Source organism: Lissotriton helveticus, chromosome 3_1 (genome assembly GCF_964261635.1).
Source record: "Lissotriton helveticus chromosome 3_1, aLisHel1.1, whole genome shotgun sequence".
In the NCBI taxonomy this organism is placed as follows: Eukaryota; Metazoa; Chordata; class Amphibia; order Caudata; family Salamandridae; genus Lissotriton; species Lissotriton helveticus.
The window spans coordinates 355,209,001-355,223,908 of NC_136061.1; the positions used below are offsets into that span (position 1 = coordinate 355,209,001).

A 14,908-nucleotide genomic window follows, 5' to 3' on the forward strand; every position below is an offset into this window, starting at 1 on the left:
GTGTGAGTGTTTGATTGGTTCGGATGCTCCGTCCATCACCACCCCCTTTTGTACTGCTTTTGGCCGCCATAAGTGTGGCAGGGTATGCTCAGACGTGAGTCCCTTGCTCACTTTGCCACTGGATTCAAGCAAGCCGGGCTGAAGACGGCTGCAATGCCAGAAACCGGTCCTGGAAGCTTGTTTCCGGTCCAGGGAAGGCATGGCTTTACAGTTCGGGCTGGACTGTTCCCATGAGGCACAGGGTCAGACTGATTTGCATATAGCCATGTCTGATCTGGGGTGGCAGAGTGGGCTAAAGAACGGTGATGGATTAAACCCAGATCTTTTGACTGGGTGTGAGTGTTTGATTGGTTTGGATGCTCCGTCCATCACCACCCCCCTTTTGTACCGGTTTTGGCCGCCATAAGTGTGGCAGGGTATGCTCAGACGTAAAGTCCCTTGCTCACTTTGCCACTGGATTCAAGCAAGCCGGGCTGAAGACGGCTGTAATGCCAGAAACCGGTCCTCGGAAGCTTGTTTCCGGTCCAGGGAAGGCATGGCTTGGCAGTTCGGGCTGGACTGTTCCCATGAGGCACAGGGCCAGACTGATTTGCATATAGCCATGTCTGATCTGGGGTGGCAGAGTGGGCTAAAGAACGGTGATGGATTAAACCCAGATCTTTTGACTGGGTGTGAGTGTTTGATTGGTTCGGATGCTCCGTCCATCACCACCCCCTTTTGTACCGCTTTTGGCCGCCATAAGTGTGGCAGGGTATGCTCAGACATGAGTCCCTTGCTCACTTTGCCACTGGATTCAAGCAAGCCGGGTTGAAGACGGCTGTAATGCCAGAAACCAGTCCTCGGAAGCTTGTTTCCAGTCCAGGGAAGGCATGGCTTGGCAGTTCGGGCTGGACTGTTCCCATGAGGCACAGGGTCAGACTGATTTGCATATAGCCATGTCTGATCTGGGGTGGCAGAGTGGGCTAAAGAACGGTGATGGATTAAACCCAGATCTTTTGACTGGGTGTGAGTGTTTGATTGGTTCGGATGCTCCGTCCATCACCACCCCCTTTTGTACCGCTTTTGGCCGCCATAAGTGTGGCAGGGTATGCTCAGACGTGAGTCCCTTGCTCACTTTGCCACTGGATTCAAGCAAGCCGGGCTGAAGACGGCTGCAATGCCAGAAACCGGTCCTCGGAAGCTTGTTTCCGGTCCAGGGAAGGCATGGCTTGGCAGTTCGGGCTGGACTGTTCCCATGAGGCACAGGGTCAGACTGATTTGCATATAGCCATGTCTGATCTGGGGTGGCAGAGTGGGCTAAAGAACGGTGATGGATTAAACCCAGATATTTTGACTGGGTGTGAGTGTTTGATTGGTTCGGATGCTCCGTCCATCACCACCGCCTTTTATACCGCTTTTGGCCGCCATAAGTGTGGCAGGGTATGCTCAGACGTGAGTCCCTTGCTCACTTTGCCACTGGATTCAAGCAAGCCGGGCTGAAGACGGCTGTAATGCCAGAAACCGGTCCTGGAAGCTTGTTTCCGGTCCAGGGAAGGCATGGCTTTACAGTTCGGGCTGGACTGTTCCCATGAGGCACAGGGTCAGACTGATTTGCATATAGCCATGTCTGATCTGGGGTGGCAGAGTGGGCTAAAGAACGGTGATGGATTAAACCCAGATCTTTTGACTGGGTGTGAGTGTTTGATTGGTTCGGATGCTCCGTCCATCACCACCCCCCTTTTGTACCGGTTTTGGCCGCCATAAGTGTGGCAGGGTATGCTCAGACGTAAAGTCCCTTGCTCACTTTGCCACTGGATTCAAGCAAGCCGGGCTGAAGACGGCTGTAATGCCAGAAACCGGTCCTCGGAAGCTTGTTTCCTGTCCAGGGAAGGCATGGCTTGGCAGTTCGGGCTGGACTGTTCCCATGAGGCACAGGGCCAGACTGATTTGCATATAGCCATGTCTGATCTGGGGTGGCAGAGTGGGCTAAAGAACGGTGATGGATTAAACCCAGATCTTTTGACTGGGTGTGAGTGTTTGATTGGTTCGGATGCTCCGTCCATCACCACCCCCTTTTGTACCGCTTTTGGCCGCCATAAGTGTGGCAGGGTATGCTCAGATGTGAGTCCCTTGCTCACTTTGCCACTGGATTCAAGCAAGCCGGGCTGAAGACGGCTGTAATGCCAGAAACCGGTCCTCGGAAGCTTGTTTCCGGTCCAGGGAAGGCATGGCTTGGCAGCTCGGGCTGGACTGTTCCCATGAGGCACAGGGTCAGACTGATTTGCATATAGCCATGTCTGATCTGGGGTGGCAGAGTGGGCTAAAGAACGGTGATGGATTAAACCCAGATCTTTTGACTGGGTGTGAGTGTTTGATTGGTTTGGATGCTCCGTCCATCACCACCCCCTTTTGTACCGCTTTACAGGAAGGTGGCATAGCCCGGTGCATCTTCCACAGCGCAGGTAGACCCCCAACGTAGAAGACACCCCAGCCCAGCCTAAGAACTTTGTATATCTGTTGAACCTCAAGGGGCCTTATCAGATTTTTCTGGGGTGCCCAGGGACGTGGCAAGGGTGCCATGGCACCAAAGCAAGCTAGGAAAATGCCCCTGCAGTTGTATAATGAAATACAGTCATGGCATTGACGTGGGCCCGTCACACACAGGTGCTACTGTACCTGATGCGCAAATCGCCACTCCATACTGTGCCTGGCGGATGTATGACGTTACAACGCATGCTATTACCACGCATGCTGTTACAACGCAAGTATTACAACGAAAACCATTACAACGCATTACACTTGGGGGTGCTGGATAGTGAATAGTTTAATTTACTATTCCAACTCCAGTCACCGTGGACACTAGGGAAGGTGTTGGATAGTAAATTAAAACTATTCCCTATCCTAGAGCGCCCCCCAGTGTAATGCGTTGTAATGGTTTTCGTTGTAATACATGCGTTGTAACAGCACTGCGTGGTAAAAGTTGCGTTGTAAAGGTTGCATACCGTGCCTGGCACCACCGCACCCGTACTACCTTCCTACCCCTGGTAATTTTCATTTGCCATCAGCTCTGTGTTCGCCACACATGTTTACTAGGTATGCCACGCATGTCCTAGAACCGTCCTGGTGTTCCCGTTTATAAATGAATTAATAGTGCAACTCACAGACTACATGGTTCTGTCACAGGTGGGGCAGGACTGGAAACACAGCATCGTAGACCTAATGGCATCACCGTCCCCAGCCCCCACTCAGAGCTACACTTCCGCTCTCTTGTGGGCCACGTGACCTCGATCACCCATACTGTACCTCTAGGACCTCCCATTAGACCAGTGTCCTCCTGCAGCTGTTTTACGTGTTCCTTGTTAATGCCCCTGTCCCATCCATTTAGTATGGGTTTTGCAAATGTTAAGTCATGGAATGAGAAGACAGAATATGGGAGGTAAATTGCATGAGAATAGAGTGAGGAGGGATAACTGCTAAATCAGCCTGGAGAGGGAGATGTGAGGCATCCGTGGTGAACCAATAGCTGCTTGTTCTACTGTGTGTGCCTCATTAGATGCAACACAGGCATGTGTGTTCAGCACAGTCTCCATCTGTCAGAGGGAACAGAGACCCACCTCCACCTCCTGCCTCTGGGCTTGTTCTATCTGGAAGAATGTCATAACTCTAACGCTACAGGGCGTCTTTCACTTCATCCGATGAGACTCGGAAACAGGTGGTAATTTTGTCCTATGGTATAAAACAAGGTGCAGTATTGAAATGACTATGAGGCAATTTACCTCTAGGCAATTCTTGCTGCTTGTAATGAGGGCTCCACCTTTGGACGCTTCCTTTTGCGGGCATTGCCTCTAAGAATAGAAGTGTAATTCAGTCCAAGTGAACTTAACGGGTATTGAAAAGTCGTACTCTAGTCACTTTGTGCCTTTGTGAATTGTCCTCTAAAATTAGAAAGAAAGAGGAATATTCAAGGAGATGAACGTTCTGGGGCCCAATCACAGACATGTAAGAGTATGGGAAGGAGTACTACTGTAGCACTACTCTCCATAAATGCTTTTTTTAATCACCCTTTTATTTGTGTTTTTTTCCATCGAAGGCCCGAGTCTCAGTGTGAACATCGAGCCAGGTCTTTTTGTTCCATCGTTTTTAGGACCCTCTCCTACTGGACTTCCCCAGGTGAAACCAAGTCCAGTGTCCAAGCTCAATCTTGCCTTGCACCTCCCTGGTTGGTGGGAGAGAGAGTCCACCACTGCCTTTTAATTCTTTCTTTTTCATGAAAATTCTATGTTGTCCACCCTGTAAGTGAATTGCCATTCTCACTTCTTGCCTATACTTCTTGTTGTTGCAGAGCTACCATCATGAGCCGAAGGGTGGTTCGCCAGAGCAAGTTTCGGCACATTTTCGGACAGCCTTTAAAAGCTGACCAAATGTATGAAGATATTCGTGTGTCCAAGGTGACGTGGGACAGCTCCTTCTGCGCCGTCAACCCCAAATTTGTGGCCATCATTGTGGAGTCCAGTGGTGGAGGGGCATTCATGGTCCTACCTCTACACAAGGTGAGCCCAATGCTGCTTAGAGTCTTGCAATGGAGAGAGGACCGAGGTGACTGGAAGGTCTACTGCCACTCAATGTATTCAATTGTGTCTCAGCTGATCTGCTGTGCTGGAGTCACTCGGTGCTCTGTACCTCCCTTTTTTTGCTGTTTGAAAGGCTGTGGGTCTTGTTCGTAAACTGCGTTAGAGAGAGTATATGTGCTAATTGTAAAAAACATACGAATTCTATGCTTTGTTTATGTTGTGATATTCTCTGTACCCCTATTTGACTCCAAAGAGGTATTTTCTTACCAACAAATTGTGCTTGAGTCAAAGAAATGTATGTGAAAAGTCCGTTTTTACACGTCCAAGCAAGGCAGACTGGATCACACTGGAACTACACAAGGTCAAATATCCTTTGAAAGGCATATGAACTTTAAACAGAATCAAGGGGCCATATGAAGTTTGGTGGACAGTGTACCCCACACCAAAATTGGCGGAGTACTCTGTCTCGGCCCACCTTTCCTACTCTAAGTTGGTTAGACGTCATCTTTCCAAAATGGTGGTGTCCACACATGCTGCGCCGTCTGAAAGCTTACCCCAATGGTCAGACAGGTTAGGGCCGGTAGGAATAAGGGCTTCAGACCTCCCACCCTATATAGAGCAGATGATCTGATGTATTTTTTTGTGTCCGTCACTTTCAGGAAAACAGTGGAAAACAAAATTATTCATACAACTTGTTTTTTAAAAACAAAGATAATCTAAAAGATGACGGTCACACACAAAACATGCAGTGCCTTCAGAAGAACTGCAGTGATAGCAGTTCATCTGAAGGCACAGAGATCACTGATGGGCCAGTGGTGATCTCTGCAATGGTGGGTGGTAGCCTGACAAACTCTGAATCAATGCCAAAAGTTCCCATATATCTTCACCCCCAACAATAATTTGCCTCTGGCCACGGAGCCCTGTTCTTGACCACATCGAACCAGTATAAGAATGTCAAAAAGAGGGTTATCACACCAGTAAAACGTTATCATTCGGAAAGTAAGACTTAAAATATGGTTATTTTAAGCAATGAAAAGTGTAAAAAAAAAAAAGACAAAAAATGCTACTTTCTTACCTCTGTTACGGCGTTCTCAACTTTTTTCATTCTGAGCTAAGCTGCAACAAAATTACCACTGCTCCTAGTGTATTTGGGCATATAAAACTTGTGTAATAGCTACTCAGATAGTCCGTTAGAGGCTTCAAGATGGTACTGAATTTGCTCCTCTCATTCATTATGTTTTAAATGGTTATTTTAATGCCTATGATATTTTTTATTTTTTTATTTTTTAAATATTTCTTTTTATTAAAATGGAAAACATATAAACATAAAGAAACAATACAAGGCAGTACATTCACAAAGGTGTCACATCAATGCGAGGGATGATGACCTACAAATGCAATACAATCAGCAGAATCACGGGAGAGGCAGGGGAGAGCGGCTCCGGAACAGGAGAAATACTTAAATGGTTGCGGAGGAAACATCAGGTTGGGAGGGATGTAGTTCAGACTCTAGATCTGCGAGGGGGGGGAGCACATATCTCACCACGGTATGAGTTCCATTGGTTCCAGATCTTCCCCCATTTACGAGGTCTGCCACGGGCAACGTACACTGTCTTCTCTCTGAACATGCACCAATCCCTGTTTTGTTTCCATGCCAGAACCGTGGGCGGCCTCTGGGCGCCCCACAATTGGGCTATGTCTCTCTTGGCAATCATATTACCCAGGGTCACCCACCGAAGCTGCGCCACATCATAATCATTCGGCTCCCATACATTCAACAAGCACCGTCTAGCCTCAGGCATCGACATCACACCCATGACCTCATTCATAACCTCATGCACACGATTCCAGTAGCGCACCACCGCAGGACATTTCCAGATTATATGGGGAAAGGTACCCACGAGACCACATCCACGCCTACACAGCACATCCAGAGAAAATCCCATGTGCACCAGACGTGGACCAGTCACATAGACCCTGTGGAGAATTTTGAGTTGAACAAACCGAAGGCGCGCCGGGATTGCCACCTCCCTAGCGGAAGACACTGCCGCCTGCCAATCCTCGTCATCTAGCTCTAAGCCATCACTGGTCCAGACCTCTCGGAGGCGACATAGAAGGTCAACCCTGTTATTTATCAACTTTTTATATATTAGCGAAATCGTGCTGTCCGGGACATACCCGTCCAGTATTCGGTCTTCAAGCGGGGACGCCTCCGGAATATCCACACCCGATGGAAAAACAGATAATACCGCATGTCGAACTTGCGCGTAACGAAAAAATTCTGTAATATGCAGATCATACTCTACCTTCAGCTCCTCAAACGTCTTGACCCTACCTTTGGTCCACACATCATTCACCCTGCTGATACCAATTACGTCCCACTTATCGAATCCCTTCGTTTTCCATAGGGACCCCAGTCTCTCAGACGCATAAAGTGGGGTCGCTCGGGTCAATTTATCCGTCCAACCCAGGGCGGCTGTGGCGCGATACCATACCTGTACCGCTATCATGGTGGGGCCCGTGAGTGCCCTCCCAACGGATCTCGCGTACAGGGCCCTGTTGTAGTCTCCGCCGGGTAACAACCACTTATCCATCTCAAACGCAGGATTCGGCGTGGGACCATAAGTACAATGGTTAATCGCCCCCATCTGAGAGGCCCAGTAATAACGACGAATGTCAGGAAGTGCGATTCCGCCATCGTACCACGGGAGTGTCATCTTAGCAAGGGCAATACGGGGGACGTCCCCCCCATAACAATTGCCTCTGTAGACTTTCAACCTCCCGAAAATAGCTAGCAGGCACAGTGTCGAAAGTATTCTGCAACGCATATAAGAACCGGGGCAGCGACATCATCTTGAACAACGCCGCCCGTCCTAGAGGGGATAGAGGGAGCCTACGCCATGCAGCAACGTCAGACCTCAGGCGCTGAAGCGGGGGCAACAAATTACGTTCATAACGGAGTACGGGGTCCAAGGTGATGAAGATCCCCAAATACTTGAATCCCTCCCGCACCACCTGAATAGGACAGCCACGAGGCAAAAGGGGAGCGTCTCCCGAGAGAACATAGATACAAGACTTAGACCAGTTAATGACAAGACCGGAGTTTCTACGGAAGGAGTTCAAGACGTCGAAGAGAACTACCAATGACTTCCGAGGTGACGTGAGATACAACAGGATATCATTCGCATACAAGGACACACGATCTTCAAAGTCCGAAGTCCATCGAATGCCCTTCAGAGACGGCTCCCACCGCAGCCAGGCCGCCAGGGGTTCCAAGGCGAGAGCGAAAAGAAGCGGGGACAGGGGGCAGCCCTGGCGCGTCCCCCTGCCAAGGGCAAACGGAGCGGAAACTCGACCATTTACAACCACTTGAGCTAAAGGGTCAGTTTAGAGTAGCTTCACCCAGCTGATGAATACAGGGCCGAAACCGAACTTTGCGAGGGCCGCCCAAAGATATGGCCATTCCAGCGTATCAAACGCCATTGTGGCGTCCAAAGAAGCCAAAATGGCCGGCTCACGTAACGTCGCCGCCCTCGCGAGGGCGCCATGCAGGCGCCGGAGGTTCAATGCCGTATTGCGGTGTGGTATAAAGCCGGATTGATCAGGGTGCACCAAGTCGCCTATGACGGTTATTAAGCGGTTAGCAAGCAGTTTGGCCAGAATCTTAGGCTCGGCGTTTAAGAGAGATATGGGTCTATAAGAGGTGCAGCGGTCGCGCGGCTTCCCCTCCTTATGTATTACAACAATAGACGCCAGTCTTTGATCAGGGGGGAGGGAACCCGCTTCCAACGATTCCAAAAACATCGACCTAAGATGAGGGGCTATCGTATCCGGGCGAAGCTTGTAGAGCTCAATGGGGAGTCCATTCGGGCCCATGGCCTTTCCCGACCGAACCGAGCGGATAGCAATCGCCACCTCCTCGACAGTAGGTGTGGCATCGAGGAGCTCTCTTTCAGCGTCAGACAAACAGGGCAACACGATATCCCGCAAAAGCAGCCGAGAATCCTGCTCAGGTCTATCTGACACCGGGGAGTATGCCTATGATATTTAATAGATGCCTCTTCCAATCAGAGGCCAACTAGAGATAGATCTATACCAACTGTATACAAACGCAGCCTGTCACTAAGGGCAGAGGGGCCCTGCCCCCCACCATTTTACAGACATAAAGAGTGTCTATCAGGCTGAGTAACGGTCAGCCTGACAGATAGTCTTCATGTTGAGGTCAGGCACCCAGGCTCTATACATGTACTAAATGCGCAGGCGCCTGGATGCCTGAGTGGAACTTTGCAGGCTGACAATTTCACACGGCTGTGAGTGTGACATCCTCAGCCAAGGTCTTCCCCTTTATGATGAGGGAGCATGTCATTGATAGCCTCAGACCTAGGCAATACTAAGTGACACTCAAGCCTGGGCAGGCTGGGATCAGCAACTCTCATTGACCTTATGCCACTCTGTAACTAGTAAGGGTGTGCCACCTCCTATCATTGGCTGACCTTAGGAGGAGACAGTCTCAAACATCCAGGAATCTTGGAGGCTTCCCTTCCTCCACTCAAATTCACCTTAGCAGCCTAGTACATTTAAAAACAATATTTTAATGCCTACATGTGTGTGTGTGTGTGTATGTGTGAACATATGTGTATTAGCTCATGTGTGCTTGGAATGGGTGTATGCATGTGTATGTGCTTGTGAATGGTGGGTGTTTCTGTGTTTCTGTGCATGCTTGTGAATGTATGGGTGTGAGTAAGTGTGCCTGTAGGTGGGTTAGTGTGAATATGTATGTGTGTGCATGTGTGGCCTGCCTGCTCAAATTACCAGCTGCCACTGACTGTACGTCAATATATATTGTGTTTCCCTCAACTTCCATCTCGACAACCAACTAAACTCCAACACCACATCCCTCCTGGACAACCTCCACAACATTGGACTCCGCCAGATCGTGCCTGAACCAACGCACTCAGCCGGACACACCCTCGACCCCCTCTTCACAACAGGAAACTCCATCACTTTCAGCCACAGCACCGAACTCCCGTGGACAGACCATTGATGCGTCCACTTCTCCTTCAGAACACCCACCATCCACAGACCCCAGCACCTGCTCCCACGAAGAAACTGGACCAAAATCACCAATGACCAGCTCACCCCCTCACTCAACAACTCCACCCCAACCATCACGGAAGACGACAACCCCTACACTGCAGCCTGAACTCTGCACAGATGGATCTCCGACAGCGCCAACACCATAGCCCTCCTCAAGATGAACAACAACACACGCGCCAAGAAAGCCAGATGGTTTACCACCGAATTTTGAGAGTCCAGACGCACCTGTTGCTGCCTCGAAAAGACCAGGGGAACTCCAAATCAACAGAAGCCTACAACAACTTCAGAGCCGCCACCCACGCCCACCAGCTATCAAAGACAGAATCTCCACACACTCGCACAACAGCAAAGAACTCTTTAGCATCATCAAGGAGTTCGCCCAACCCACCAGCGAGTCTACAGACATGTCTCCCTCTCAAGAACTCTGCGACAAACTCAGCACCTTCTTCCACCACAAGATCAGAAACATTTACGACACCTTCGACGAAGACAGCCAATACACTGAACCCTCACCATCCACCCGACACCCTGCAGCCAACGATTGACAGCTGGACAGCCCCCACCACCAAAGACACGTTAAAGATGATGAAGTCAATCCACTCCAGGGCCCCCACGGACCCCTGCCCCCACCACATCTTCAACAGAGCCGGCAACACCATCGCATCCATGCTTTGCCACACCATTAAGCGCTCCCTCGCAAACGCCTCCTTCCACAATGACTGGAAGCAGGCCGAGATCAATCCCCTTCTGAAGAAACCCTCAGCGGACCCAACCGACCTCAAAAACTACAGACCCATCGCCCTGCTCCCGTTCCCAGCGATAGTCATTGAGAAAAGCCATCAACAGCCAACTCGCCACCTTTGTCGAAGAGCACAACATCCTCGACCCCTCCAAATCCGGCTTCAGAAAAAATCGCAGCACAGAAACTGCCCTCCTCGCCGCTACAGACGACGTCCCCTCCCTCCTGTACAGAGGAGAGACAGTAGCCCTCATCCTCCTCGACCTCTCAGCGACCTTCAACACAGTCTCTCACTGCACCCTAACACATAGATTTTATGACGCAGGGATCTGGGGCAAGGCTGGATCCACTCTTTTCTGTCCGGCAGAACGCAGCGGGTCAGACTCCCTCCTTTCGTCTCAGACCCTACACCAACCACCTGCGGAGTCCCCCAGGGATCCTCACTCAGCCCCATGCTGTTCAACACCTACATTGCTCTGCTCGCCCCCATCGTCAGAACACACAGACTCAACATTGTCTCATACGCAGACGACACCCAACTCATCCTCTCCCTATCCAACAAACCCAACGCAGCCAAGCACAACTTTCAAGAAGGCATGGAAGCAGTCGCTAAATCGATGAAAAGCAGCTGCATACAACTCAACACTAGCAAAACAGAAGTACTCATCATGGGCCCACACCTGATGCCTGGTACGACACCTGGGGGCATTCGGAAATCCGCCCACCCCCAGGGACCATGCACACAACCTCGGAATCATCCTGGACTCTAAACTCAAAATGGACCGCCAGATCAACTTCGTTGCATCTTCCTGCTTCCACACCCTCCGACTCCTATGCAAGACTTTCAAATTGATACCCCTCGGGCACAAAAAGACCATCACTCACGCCCTCGTCACCCGCAGACTTGACTACGGTAACGCACTCTACGCTGGAATAAACAAAAAACTCACCGCAATCTACAAAACATCCAGAACGCTGCAGCAAGACTGGTCCTCAACCTGCCAAGACACTGCCACATCTCACAGCACTTGCACACACTCCATTGGCCCCCCATCGAGGCTAGAATCACCGTCATGATTCTCACCCACACACACAAAGCCCTCCACAACACCGGACCTGCATACCTGAACAGCTGACTCGAATTCCACGCACCCCAAAGGACCCTACGATCAGCCCAGCTCTCCTACGTTGTGGTGCCCCACACCAGGAAGTCCAGACCGGGAGGCCGCACCTTCTCCTTCCTCCCAGCCAGAGACTGGAACACCCTACCACTCCACCTCAGACAGATTACATCACTCCCCATCTTCACCAAAAAACTCAAAACATGGCTCTTCGACAGACCTCCTTGATGGACTGGAACCTGCACCTCCCCACCTTCCCAGTGCCTTGAGACCCTCACGGGTGAGTGGTCGCGCTCAACAAACACATGATTGATTGATTGATTGATTGATTCTGGACACTACTCAAGGGTTTCAACATGGTCTGCCATAATTTGTGCCATTACTCTTCTGTTATTTGCCTACTTAGTGTGGGCTTCCATGTAAATTGCATATTTCATTGTTGTATCTGTGTGAATAGCTCCGTAGGGTAACTGTTGGAAGTAAAGAGTTTTTTGGAAAGGAGTTAGTTCTTGCACTTCTACCTCTCTATTAATCAGATATAGGGCCTTATATTCAAAGCTATTTTGCAGGCGCAAGGCCTCGGATTTGCAATATCTGTACCTTTGTAACCACAAATAGCTTTTGCATATGCATAAAACCCATATCAAAATACAGTAACTTATTACAGAATTACAAAATAGGTTTGTGACTGGATACCGAATCGCTAATTGAATGTTTCCAATTTGCGATTTCTTTTGGTATGTATCAATGGTTTGAGACCACAATTGCGATTGCAAATCATTGATAGGTTAATGACACGTCAAAGGAGGTGGTAACCCACACACAATTGGGAAGGAGGCCCCGTAGGAACCACTTCCCATTTGTCAATGCCGTTAAAACTTTTTTAAGAGTAGGCAGTGGTCCATGGGGCTACTCCTTACTCATTAAAAAAAAGTTTTTGAACCTTTTTTTTAAACGCATACTGCTTCCCTTTGAGGAAAACAGGATGCATAAAAAAGACTTTATTTTAAAGCAATCACAGACATCCATGTGATGGCAGCGATTCATAGAGGGTCACAGTTTATGATCTACCTCATGTACATGAATGATGTAGGTCGAATTCGCCCCCTACTAATCGGAATTTTGACAACCAACATGTTTGAACATATGTCATTTTGCAAAAAAACAATGCATTTGGTAACATTTCTGTGTTAATTGCTACTATTTGTACCCAATCCATTTTATGAACATTATGCATTATTAACAGTATGCAGACTAGTAATCTACACTTGGATTCATGTGTACACCTAAATGATGTTATTGCCTTTAAAATGATTTTCCCATGAACTTTTAAAGTGCGTCTTCTTGGCTTATACTAACAGCCTCTGCCAGGACTTAGCACGATCTTGTTCAAAATGGATGACTCATCCTGGTCGTTCTCAGTTTATTATTTCTGCTACAGAGTTTAGCTGTCCAAAATGTAAGTTTTTATAATAAAAGAACACATTCAAATCAATTGTTCTGGTAGGGAAAGCACTCTACTATTTATCAATAATTGTAGGTCTAATCAAAGTCCAACATATACTCAGTATGGTCAGTCTCAATCTCCAAAGACATCAAATGTATTCATATTCAGTAGATGCGTGCATAGGTAAATCACCCTAAGTTGGGTATCCCAAACTACATCACAACCAATGAACTTGAACACTTCCCCAAACTCGGTGTGTGGTACTGACACCTTGAACAGATTCTGTGTGAATGAAACATGTTGTTGGCTGAAGGATGGGTTTTGTTTGAAGAAAGGAACAATAAGGTTTTTGTAACTTGAAGCCATATATGTGTGGTGGACATTTTTCCCTGAGGATTCTGGACCACAACTATATGAACTGGCTGAGGAATATAACTTACGTACTACAATCATTTATGAATATTAGAGTCCTTTCCCAATCAGAAGAATTGATTTAAATCTGTTTTTTAATTGTATAAAAATAGGAGTTTTGGCCCGTTAAACTCGGAGGAAATAACACCTAATGTGTGATAATAAAGTGACACTTATTAGACAACTTCTGTTGAGAAGTAGAGTTTATATAAAGCAAGTCATGTTTGTTTATTTCCGAATGACACTGTTCACTTTAGCATGTGCTCACTGTGGTTTCATTTCTTCAAGGATTCTTTTGCCTGCTTGTAATATTGAATTCATTCACAAAAATTCACTGTTGTTTTGTATCTAGTTTGTTCTGACATCTCCGGTTGACATTAACATAGAAGGGGCTGAATCAATATTCATGTAGTGAGATAGTGCTTAGGTGGTAAGTTGCTCGTTGATTCAATGCTGACTTGCCGAGAAAGTATTTCTTTTGCTCACACCATGATAATTTTGCACTCTCCATTCTGTTCAATAGAAGATTTCCTATATAAACCCTCAAATTTGGGGGTGAGCCTGAACTCAGATGAGACCTTCCCTAAGTTACTAGGAATGCCGTCTGAATTCTTACTAATGTGCTGCTCATTTGGGACTTAGCATTTTGCGCTTGATTTATTGTTTTCCTGAACTGATGACCGTTATGGATGGCAATTGATTGTCTATTTTTGGATATCCCCATTGAGATGCATGTAGTTACTTTAAAAATCTGGCATGGATCCGGCCCTCCAGGACCGGTTTGGAGACCCCTGGTCTATGTAATCCATCACTTTCTGCATTTAATTATTCTGTGTAATATCCTTACATGTTTGTGATAAACCTTTATGAATTTTCTAATTTCCGTGCTAGTCTGTCCTTCATAATGTGACTGTATTTTTCCATATATCGATTTGCACTTTATCTCGGGACACATTGCCTCATGAAATTGAGATTTAAAACCATCCACGATTCACTGAACCATGGGTGTGCACTTGAGGCGTCTTTTGGGGTGTAAGATTTTATGGGTACACTGTGCCTACAATACATACAGGTTGGGTGGAGAGGTCGTGAATGATGATCGCTCTCTCGATGAAACCCAAAATAAAGTGGATGCTAACCTCAGCTCTCCTTGAATATTTCCTTCCACCCTCATGTGGGGTAGATGTGCTATATCAGGAGAACAACGGACATACTCATGGATGGTTCACTCGTGGTATAAATAAATCTTGTCACAACGTGGAAGATTGCCAGGAAATCGTTGTGTGAAGTGGAATCTGCTCATGCACCAGCCACTTAACAAGTGTTTAGTTTCTGAGCACGGGAAGGATGTCGGAGCCCAGAGGAGGAAGATTAAAGAAGTGAAACTGTAGAGGTCATCAAAAGAATTCTAGGAAAGTGATTGGAGACAAGGGATGCCAAACTACCTGCTCAGCATGTGCGCATTGAGAGCACGGTATGTCGTCCCGCTTGTCAGGGCTTAGACAGGGTGGATGAGCTTTTGCTCTATCTATCTGAAGGTTTG

At 47.9% G+C, this 14,908-nt stretch overlaps 1 protein-coding gene across 2 annotated transcripts in view; it reads left to right on the top strand.

Moving 5' to 3' along the window:
- Window positions 1-14,908, top strand: part of CORO6 (coronin 6) — a 427,480-nt gene that overhangs the window by 134,168 nt on the left and 278,404 nt on the right. For both annotated transcript variants that reach the window (XM_078680034.1, XM_078680035.1), the window contains exon 2: window positions 4,322-4,529. In XM_078680034.1, coding sequence (XP_078536160.1) covers window positions 4,332-4,529 — 198 coding nt within the window. In that variant the 5' untranslated portion in view covers window positions 4,322-4,331. The remainder of the gene's footprint in view (window positions 1-4,321; window positions 4,530-14,908) is intronic.